Consider the following 10487-nt stretch of genomic DNA (forward strand, 5'->3'; position numbering starts at 1 on the left):
TTGAAATAATATTTTAAATATATTAACGAGGTAACTGTGTCCGCGCCAGCCAAGGCTTTACGCTGAGAAACGCTGGGCCACCACAGTCTTGTTAATTATATTTTGAATATAGATAGACATATTCTTATAATTATATTTTGACTAGTTCAGAGTAAATTTTAAAAATATCGATATCGACTGTTGGGAATTCATCGAAAATATTATTAGTAAAAACATAGTATAATATAAAAGGAATTTAAAGAAAATAAAAAAAAGGGTGACAAATTATACGATTTATTTATTTGTTAATATTTACAAAAAAATAAAATGTAATTGAATAACAAAAATACAATACGATTTTATTGGTGTGATGCTTTATTATTGCCAGAATGCTTAAAAATATTATTTATTATTTTGTTAAATGTTCTTTCGTGTTCAGGTATTATGATTTGGCCAGACATAGCATCTAAAAAATAAACAAACATTAGTACATATAATAATTAGTAAATATATTTGAATAGAATATACAAATATAAAAAATTGGGTTCAAAATTTAAGGATAAGGGTTCTTATTGTTCGTAACAATTGACTTGTTTTTCTTTATTTATTGAACATGTTGTATAGAAGGGACTATTTCATAGAAGAGTGTGGGGATGTCATATCCCCCAAAGTTTATTAAAATCATAAGAAGGAATTTTTAGAATAAATTGTAGAATTTTGTACCCATGAAAGTACTTTGTCGGCAAAATTCACTTCACACCCCCCTAAAAATTACTACTAGGATCGCTCCTGTATACAGGTTGTAGCATCATCTTCATCTTTTTTTATCCAATGATTTTTTTACTGCAATAAAAAGAAGCAAATCTGTTTGGGATTTACACCAACAATATTCATATTGTTTGAAACATTATGGCTTATTCAATAACAGCATTTTAACCAACATAGCGTGATTTGTACAAACGACACCCCAAAATCATTAAAATAAATTTTTCTATGAAAATTGTAGTATAAATTAAAACGTTATTTTTTCTTTGTAGTTTCAAAATTAGTCTTCTAGACTTAGTTCGATTTACTACCCAGTGTGCAATATCAAGTTTATTATGCGTTTAATCAACATTAACAATTCCACCATAGACGGTCTATTTAAGAGCTGTCAATGGTTTACTATGGAGCATTATAACCGTTTATTAACCATTGATGCACCTACCGTATTTATTTACAGAAATAACGCTTATTTTACTAGTATAAGTATTTTAAACGTTGAATATAGTTAACTTATCAACACATAATATTCATTTAATCTACTCATATATAAGTAGATTAAATGAATATTAAATATATTTTGTACTTTCTTTCTACTTCAATTATATATATTTTTATCACTACATTATCTGAATAAAACAGTATGTAATGTACTTAAAATAAACATAAATTAGTCAATCAAAATAAAACCATATAAATTACACTCGAAAATAATGTTCTTGAATTTTTTTTATTAAAAAATGATATTAACAAATTAATGATATATAAATATTCCCTAATAATAATAATTTATATATATATGTGGGTACTATTGGTATCTAGATGGCACCACTTCCAGGGTCTGGAGATAGATGATGGTATCAAGTATATAGAGGGAGATTAAGTCAAGTCGTGAGTCGGCTAAGACGTGTCTCTATGTATATTCTTTAGTTTATAAGTGTATTCTGTTTTATATAATATTTTTGTGTTGAGTGAATATTTTATATAGAGTTTTCGTGTGTAATTAAATATATGTGTTATTTTTGTTTGTTAACATTTAATAGAGTTCTTGTGTATTAATTTATAAATATATAAATTAAATAATAGTATTGCGTCTTCGCTCTATTCCTGTAATTGCCTGTTTGCATTTCCCACATATATATATCAAACTATAAGGTTTTTTTTTTCATTTTTTCTGTTGCTGGCTTGTCTGAGTCACTGACCTAAGTAAGTCTTATATTCTGTTTCTGTAATATTTTGTAAAACATAAACAACATCTGAAAAATTAATTAATTAAATTATAGTTATTATTATTAGTAGTAAGAATATAACACAGGTAGATGATAAGGCTATAACCCTCCCCACCATTGACCATAGTACACATAATATTTATAATAAACAGAGTANTTTACCTATAATTGATTTTCTTGATTATTGGAACAGTCTTTTAATGCTATTGAATCTAAATTCAGATGCAAATTTTCTTCATTATCAACTAAAATAAATAAAAGGTTCTAAATGAAAAAATTATAATTTTTATATTTAATTTGAAGTAATATTATCCACAACTTACAAGATTCATATGTTGGCATATCTGGCATTGAAAATGCATTTGTATTTTTTATCTTTTTAAAAACCTGTTCATCATCAGAACTTAATAAACGTTTATTGGGAACTATTAAACGTTTATAAGGTTTTATGTGAGACTCATCTGAGGTGTAGTTGCTCAATGCTGTATTACCTTCTTCAAATGTTTCTTTAAAAAAAATACAGAAAAAAATTTATATAACTATTCTACAGCATACAATTATTTTGTATAAGTATATCACACATAAACATAAATAACTAAACAAAATATTTAAGTTCCCAAGCTCAAGAAGTCTAATAGGCTATGTAGCCTACTACTTAATCATTAAATTGGCCAAATATAAGGATTAAACGTGCTAAATCAGGTTATAATTTCTATAATAAGTACAATCTGCTGTAGTAATTAGATGAGGAAATATTGAATTACGTCGATTTTAGTATAATATAAGCTTTACAATAGTAGTAGTAAGCAATTTTTGAACTCTTAAGCAATATAATAATTCCATATAAAAGGGAAATGCAGGGTAAGCAAATTAATAATGGTGGGAAAAAGAATATAAAAGGGAAACATAAAAAGTATACGGGGACGATACTGGGCGAGACGAGACTGGACGTTTTGTCGAAGAAACGTCGAGTTACGGGTTAGGTCGTTGATGTAAGAATAACTTTATATTTTTGTAAGATTTAATTAATTTTTGTGTTAAATTTTTATATTATTTTTGTCTTTGTGTTTAATACGTTTGTTAAATAAAATATCTATTTAAAAATCTGGGCTTAGCGCAAATATTTTATATTCACCGTGTTCTTAGAATTTGTGTGTGTGTGTGCGGCTAGATTGGACTGGTTCTAGGTTAGATCTAGGTTGGACTGCTGGTCCTTTAGTCAATCTTAATAATTAGTGTACGAGCTGGCTAGTGTTTGGGCTTAACCGTCCTTTAGTGGGTATAGTAAAAAGGTAGTTGTGCTGGTGGCTGACAAGGAGCCACCCTTCAGTCTGCTACTTTTGAGCTAGACTGTGCTGACGGGTCTAAACTCTACCCCTTTAGTAGTCCACTAATTAGAGAGATTGGGGCTGATCAGTTTATCCAACGGGAGGACTCGAGAAGAGATTGAACGACGAACTCGTCGTCAATATATATACAGGGTGGCCCACCACTCACTGACAACTCAAATAACTTTTGATCCAGTTAATATTTTTAGTTGATTTTTTTTTTAAATAATAGTTATACGTTAGGTCTATAGCTATATCTCAATAATTAATTTTTTTACATTTTATTAAAAATATTAATTATTTTTAAATTTTAAATAAAATGTAAAAAAAAAATCTAAGATAGCTATTTTGTAGAGTAGAATTTAAGAAAAATTTTAGTAAAAAAATATCTTATTAATATTCAGTAGTAAATATTCTGTAGCGTTTTGAAGTTTGTAAAAATTTGAATTTTCATGTACTATTTTACGGTTATAAACATTGAAATACGTATTGAGAAAAGGACAGAAGAAAACGCTATCTTTTCATGATTACTGTGTATACATATGATGATAGTGTGTATACATTACAAACTTGGCATAAATACCATGATAAGAAATTAGATAAGGCAATTATTACTTATCACTCTCATTCAAAAGTATATTGAAAAGATAGCGTTTTCTTCGTATATATAAAAAATTAATAAATTTGTGTTAAACTTTTGTGTCTACGTTGGGGCACTACCGACGTACGACACTGCTTACTAAAAAATTGTTTTATGTTGCAATTCTAGATCTTCCAACTAGGTAAGGGATCAATACTTTTTTTTGCCATTTGATTTGCATTTACACTACCCGGCCAATAACACTTATAAATAGAAGTTTCCTTGCAAAAAAAAAAATCCAACAAGAAAACACTATGGCTAGTGCAAAATTATCCTCAGGGAACTCGATCAGAACATATTTAAAAGTTTGTAACTCAAGGCTTCGATCATCAAAAATTGAACTAGACGAAGCCATTGCAAAATATAATCAAAAATACTTTGAAAATTAAAACAAAAAAGAATAATTTCGAATGTTATAATATAGACATTATGGTTAAACAAATTATTGGCGCCTTTTTCATTGTTAACACAAGAAAGGATACCCTAATTTGTTACTTGACAAAATATTACTTGTTTAATAACATTCATTTGTGATATCATAAATATATTAATAAATATAATAAATTGTAGATAACAAAAAGTTGTTTGAAGAAAAAGAAACTGATAAAAAAAGTTCTCCTATTCATTAAATATCTTAGGATAAACGATATGTTTTTATATCAAATTAAATATGGAGAAACGTTTAAATAACCATAAAAAAAACATCCCACATAAATTTAAAGTTAAAACAAAGAATAGTTTATAACTAATATACATTTTACACTTTTTATAACCTTTATATTACTTATAATTTTTAAAAGACACACTGAGCAAAAGTATTGATACTTATAAATCTTTACGATTTTTTAGTCAATTTAAATATATAAAATTATTTTAATTTCTAAAAATGCCTAAGAAACCTTTTATTCCCTCAAGATTAATGAAACATGAAAGCCAAACGAGGCGTAATCAATCAAGGTTGCTAAACCAAAGGGATGTAAAGTATATAAGTATAACACCTCAGGATATTTCACAGAACACATTAGAACAAATGATAATAGAACCATCACAAGGTATAGAACAAATAGATTTAGAATCTCATAGAGCTTCTGAAGATTTTTATTTTAAAAAGGATGAAAACAGTATAATATTAAAACCTGATACACAAAGTTCTAAAGTTTTAGAAACAATAACTTTTCAAGAAAAGTTAGCTCGTTTGGTGCTAAATGCTAATATACCAAGAAACCAAGTCACTGAATTATTGCATTTATTGCACACTGTCAAATACATAACAGAGTTACATTGCCTTCCATTGGATTCACGAACTTCACTAAATTGTCCAAAATCTGGGATGGCACCTATTAAAGTTATAAAAAATGGTGAATATTTTCATTTGGGAATAACTGAGAGTTTAAAACATTTATTATTGCAATATACACACCTTCAACAAATGAATATTTTACAAATATGGATAGCAATAGATGGAATACCCATACTATGTAACGAGTTTTGGCCTATAATTGGAGGGCTTAAAATAGATACAGATGCTATACTTCCATTTGTTATTGGTATTTATTGTGGAAAAAAAAAACCAGGAGATGTTACACAGTACTTAAGTCAGTTAATAGAAGATGTTAACTTTATTTTGAAGAATGGAATAAAATTAACTGACAAAATATATATCATCAAGCTAATAGGATTTCTCGCTGATGCACCAGCCAGGTATATTTTTTTATAATAGAAAATAAGGTAAGAAATTAAATAAAATTTAATATTATAAATTATTATAATAGATCATTTCTCAAGTGTATTAAAGGGCATATGGCTTATTTTGCCTGTGAGAAATGTACGGAAGAGGGATGTCATATTGAAAACCGTATGTGTTTTCCTGAAGGTAACGCAACTTTAAGAAATGATGATTCATTTTGCAAGAAAATACATGAAAAACATTATACGGGAGACTCTCCACTCATATTAATACATTCCTTAGGACTGGTTTCTAATTTTCCTTTGGATTATCTACACTTATGCTGTTTAGGTAAATAATAACCCAATAATTAGTGTATATTTAAATTTAATTTTATAAATAAATACTAATATATACCTAAGATAATATATATCAAACATTTTTCAATTTTTTTTTACTTAAAACTGTCATAACTTTTTTAAAATAGGATAAAATTGTATAAAATTTTTTTTTTATAATTATCTTAGATATTTTTCTTTGATTTTGTTTGAAAAAAATTTCAATTTGATCCTTTGCCTACCCACAGGGTTATAGAATGTTTCAATTTCTTCTAAAAATTAAATACTATCTACAAATCTTTATCAAATTGTTTTTTTATGATAGTGATGCTAATCACTATGTTAATTTTAATGTGATGTTAATTTTTTTTACATATTTTTTAACAACTTTCTAGTTATAAATATTTGTAAAAATAATTATATATAAACTGAAAAAGGCCCTAGTAACTAGAGAAATATTAAGAACAATAATTTTTATAAGATGAATAATTTTGAATAAAAAACCTTTTTTTGACAACTCTAATATGTTGTTTTTATAATTTAAAGTATAATGAAAAAAATTATTACCCTAATGGTCAAAGGATCAATAAAACAGACAGGTTCATTTGGTTGTGTTTGACTTTCTTCGACAAAAATAGATTACATTAATAAAATAATGGAAATTATAGCACCATCTTTAAGCACAGATTTTGTTCGCATACCACAGTCACTAAATAGTTATACTGATTTTAAGGCAACTGAATTTAGATAAATTATGATGTATTCAGGTGCTTTGATATTTAAAGATATAGTGCCTGAACCAATTTATAAGAATTTTATTGCTTTTTACTGTGCAATGCGAATCCTTGCATCACCAAAAGCAACAGAAAAAAAAGAAAATGATGTTGCAACATCATTAATTAAGTACTTCTTTCAAACATTTGGTATAATTTACGGGCCATTTTTAATATCATATAATGTACATTCCTTACTTCATCTTCCCAACGATGTACTAAAATATGGTAACATCAATTACTTCAATGCTTTTTGGTATGAAAACTATTTGGGCAGATTAAAAAAGTACTTAAAATCTGGACGTTATGCTATAACAGAAATGTATAATAGAATTACAGAAGACAGATCAGCACGTGATGAAAAATTTTTACTTACCTCAAAAGATTTTCCCATTTATANCACATCCAAAGAAAGCAGCAGGCGCGTAACGTGGAGGTAGTGACGAAAAATAACGATACGAAAATCATCCTCCGTAATCGGAATGAATACACTACATATATTAATGAGAATAAAGTGTATTAATATATAAATTTTAATAGTAATTAGAATATATATATATTTAAAGGGACTTAAGTACGTAAACGTATCATGCATGAGGTATAGCCGTGTTTATGTGGGCGGGCATGGCGGAGGGAACATTATACACGAGGCATATACGGCAGCAGAGGCGTCGGCTGTAGGAATATATAAATGAATATTAACATATACGTATATACGTACAAATATTAATATATATATATATATATTAATATTAGCGGTGGCGGTAGGAATATATAATCTTCGCATAATATCGCGGCACTTTCGCTGGCATCGACGACGCGTTGTCCGGCGTGTTCCTCGGACGTCAACAGGTTAGCAGCGTTGATAGCGACGGCGCGCGAGTGCGGATCGAATCGTAGACGTTGTCACTTTGACAACGGGAAGAAGACTACGGTATCATTTGCGGCGGAATGTCGTCGGGCGTGCGGCGCTTGCTGGACTTTGCACAGCGGCGTATAACGCGAGGTATTGGTCAGTCAAATACTCATAATAGGGCGACGGCTGATATAGGTGGCACGAGTCGTGGGGCATTGTGTATAATGAAACGACGCGGGCCGTGTCAATTACAATAAAAATTTGTTATATATATACATAATTGATGACACGCGCGCGTCTACGGGTTAGAAAATATTGTTGTCTACGAGTGGTGAGCGGGGTGGGGCGAATGCATTACAACAGTATAGTCTCAAGGTCATACACGACGGGATACGCGACATAATAACACGTGCCGCGTGGAGTTACAAACTTACAAACTACAAACAAACAACAAACAACAAACAACAAACATACACGTGAAACTAATAAAAGCGTGTTAAAAAAGAAAATGATGTTGCAACATCATTAATTAAGTACTTTTTTCAAACATTTGGTATAATTTACGGGCCATTTTTAATATCATATAATGTACATTCCTTACTTCATCTTCCCAACGATGTACTAAAATATGGTAACATCAATTACTTCAATGCTTTATGGTATGAAAACTATTTGGGCAGATTAAAAAAGTATTTAAAATCTGGACGTTATGCTATAACAGAAAAATATAATAGAATTACAGAAGACAGATCAGCACGTGATGAAAAATTTTTACTTACCTCAAAAGATTTTCCCATTTATAGAGAAAAACATAATAATGGACCTTTACTACATATAACAGGAACTTATGAACAATTTATGTGTATTCAATTGGAACATTTTAAAATACAAATAAGAACTAAAGAAAAAAGAAGTAAATTTACCCATCATGATGATTGTATAATAGTGAAAGACCAAAATATTATTATATTTGTTGTGGAAAATCTTATTAAACAAAATAATTGTATGCATTTTGTAGGACGGAGATTTATTTTCATTAATGAACTTTTCGGCAAGGCTGATGACATCAATATTTCATCATTCAATGTTGGGGTATATAAATGTAAAAGTTTGGGACAACTAGAAAATTTTACTTTTAATCATGAAAACGGTTTTAATAAAGCCTGTATAGTATCAAATCCACTACACAATGATGTGGAGAGTTTTGTAGTTTTTAAAATATCGCATACATGAAATACTTAGTAATATGAATAAAACATTTTTACCTGTTAATGTAATCCTTAGTTGTAGTATAAACTTCAAGACATCATTTGCATTTTTCATATTTATTCCATCATAATTTACTGCATACGAGAAAATGGAATTAAGTTTGAAGAACTACTTATGATTAATCTTTAATAGTTTATATTAATTAGTAAATTCTAGTGACGATTGCTATACGTATATAAAAAATTAAGCAAAATATTCGAAGTGGATAAAAATGTTGTCGTGATGTAACATTGACTATGAATTATTATTGATAAACGGTATTGATAAAAGTAATTTGTAATAAACACACGACTTTTATACCACGGTAAATTACGCTTAGGTTACAATAGTTAGTTTATAATTTACCAAACTGTTTTACCAATTAGTTTTTGAATATACAAATCAAATTTTATTAGGGTAAATAACGTATTCATTAATGAATATATTACTACTTTCTAATATTAGAGAAAGTAATTTAAAAAAAATCAAACATATAAATATATACATATATATATATATATATATATATATACAACGAATCAACGTTGAATTATTGTATAACAAACAAATTAATCTAAACATTTTTTTTTTAATATACGCTTGAATAAACGTAAAATAAACAACTTCCTTCCATCGTAATATATACCTACTATTATCTGTCGAAAACATGTTGTTTCATTGTATAATTAATAGATAAATATAAAGAAAAATATGCTTTAAAATATACCATGGATTAAACATAAAATCCACTATTTATAACCGTCGTATTAGTTGCATTATACACCATCTAATAATTATCTGAACGATAATTAATTATTAAATAANTCTGAACGATAATTAATTACTAAATAATACGAAAACAAAATATAAACCCTCCACAGCTTTAAAATATACCGAGGATTTAGTGTTTACAAACGTATAATCCACAATGATGCACACTGGGTAACGCACTATCAATATATCAACATATTCAATTTGCATTTTTATTACAGTTTAATGTTCATACCACGAAGTACTTAAAAAATGTGAAGCTTATTAAAAGTTTGTTTAATGTTGCCACAAAAACTAAAATTTGAGGCCATTTCTCTTGTCATATAAAAATCAAATGCTGTTCTCGTATATGCACTAAAACTTTTAATGGTAGCCACTTTAAGCAACAAAAAATTTTTCTGAAAAGAAAAAAAAAATTGCTCATCAATTCTAATAAATTATGAATATACAAACTTACAATTATAGTTTAATCATTATTTATGTAGTTGGTATCTTAGCAGTATTAATATAGGCTCTAGTAATTGTATCCCAAATAATATAAATAAGAAGTGAAGATAAGAATACTTCAATAGAACGACCATTCAAGTTAAATAAAACATGCTCCCAAAGAATAATTTTATTTAAAATAATATACCTATTAAAAAAAATAATAAGTTATAAAAACTAATTAACAACTATGCGTTGAGTATAAAAAATTTTAAAATTTACTATTATATAATAGTAAATATACTATATTTATAATTTTTTATTATTTTAAATAAAAATATTTTAATACAAAAGAGAATAAACTTTTAAAGTTATTTCATAAAAGTCAATAGATATTTATTCAGATTTCTAGAGAAGAAAAAATATAGGGAGTTCAAATATTTTTGTGTAAATGATAAATTATTATTAGTT

The 10487-nt window shown here is 27.6% G+C and overlaps 2 protein-coding genes across 6 annotated transcripts; one reads left to right on the top strand and one right to left on the bottom strand.

The window, feature by feature from the left end:
- Positions 1–1867: 1867 nt before the first annotated feature.
- LOC126896125 (uncharacterized) lies at positions 1868–9075 on the bottom strand. Of its 5 annotated transcripts, none has more exons than XR_007701774.1 (6): positions 8837–9075; positions 8351–8469; positions 6914–7091; positions 2294–2476; positions 2133–2215; positions 1868–1997 (listed from the first exon to the last, which is right to left on the bottom strand). XR_007701774.1 is itself a non-coding variant. In XM_050668619.1 (4 exons), exons 1-3 carry the CDS (start codon positions 8892–8894, stop codon positions 2133–2135), a joined length of 324 nt encoding a protein of 107 aa, XP_050524576.1. In that variant the 5' UTR covers positions 8895–9074; the 3' UTR covers positions 1868–1997. The 5 variants fall into 5 exon arrangements, 1 of the variants encoding a protein (XP_050524576.1); XR_007701772.1 differs by having other exon boundaries at positions 6914–7024; positions 8837–9073; XR_007701773.1 differs by lacking the exon at positions 8351–8469 and having other exon boundaries at positions 6914–7024; positions 8837–9073.
- LOC126896107 (uncharacterized) lies at positions 4698–5964 on the top strand. The gene is made up of 2 exons (XM_050668584.1): positions 4698–5639; positions 5711–5964. The coding sequence occupies exons 1-2, from the start codon at positions 4825–4827 to the stop codon at positions 5961–5963; spliced, it is 1068 nt and encodes a 355-aa protein (XP_050524541.1). The 5' UTR covers positions 4698–4824; the 3' UTR covers position 5964.
- Positions 9076–10487: the final 1412 nt, after the last annotated feature.

This window comes from Daktulosphaira vitifoliae, unplaced genomic scaffold, assembly GCF_025091365.1.
Source record: "Daktulosphaira vitifoliae isolate Bord-2020 unplaced genomic scaffold, ASM2509136v1 Scaffold_1, whole genome shotgun sequence".
In the NCBI taxonomy this organism is placed as follows: Eukaryota; Metazoa; Arthropoda; class Insecta; order Hemiptera; family Phylloxeridae; genus Daktulosphaira; species Daktulosphaira vitifoliae.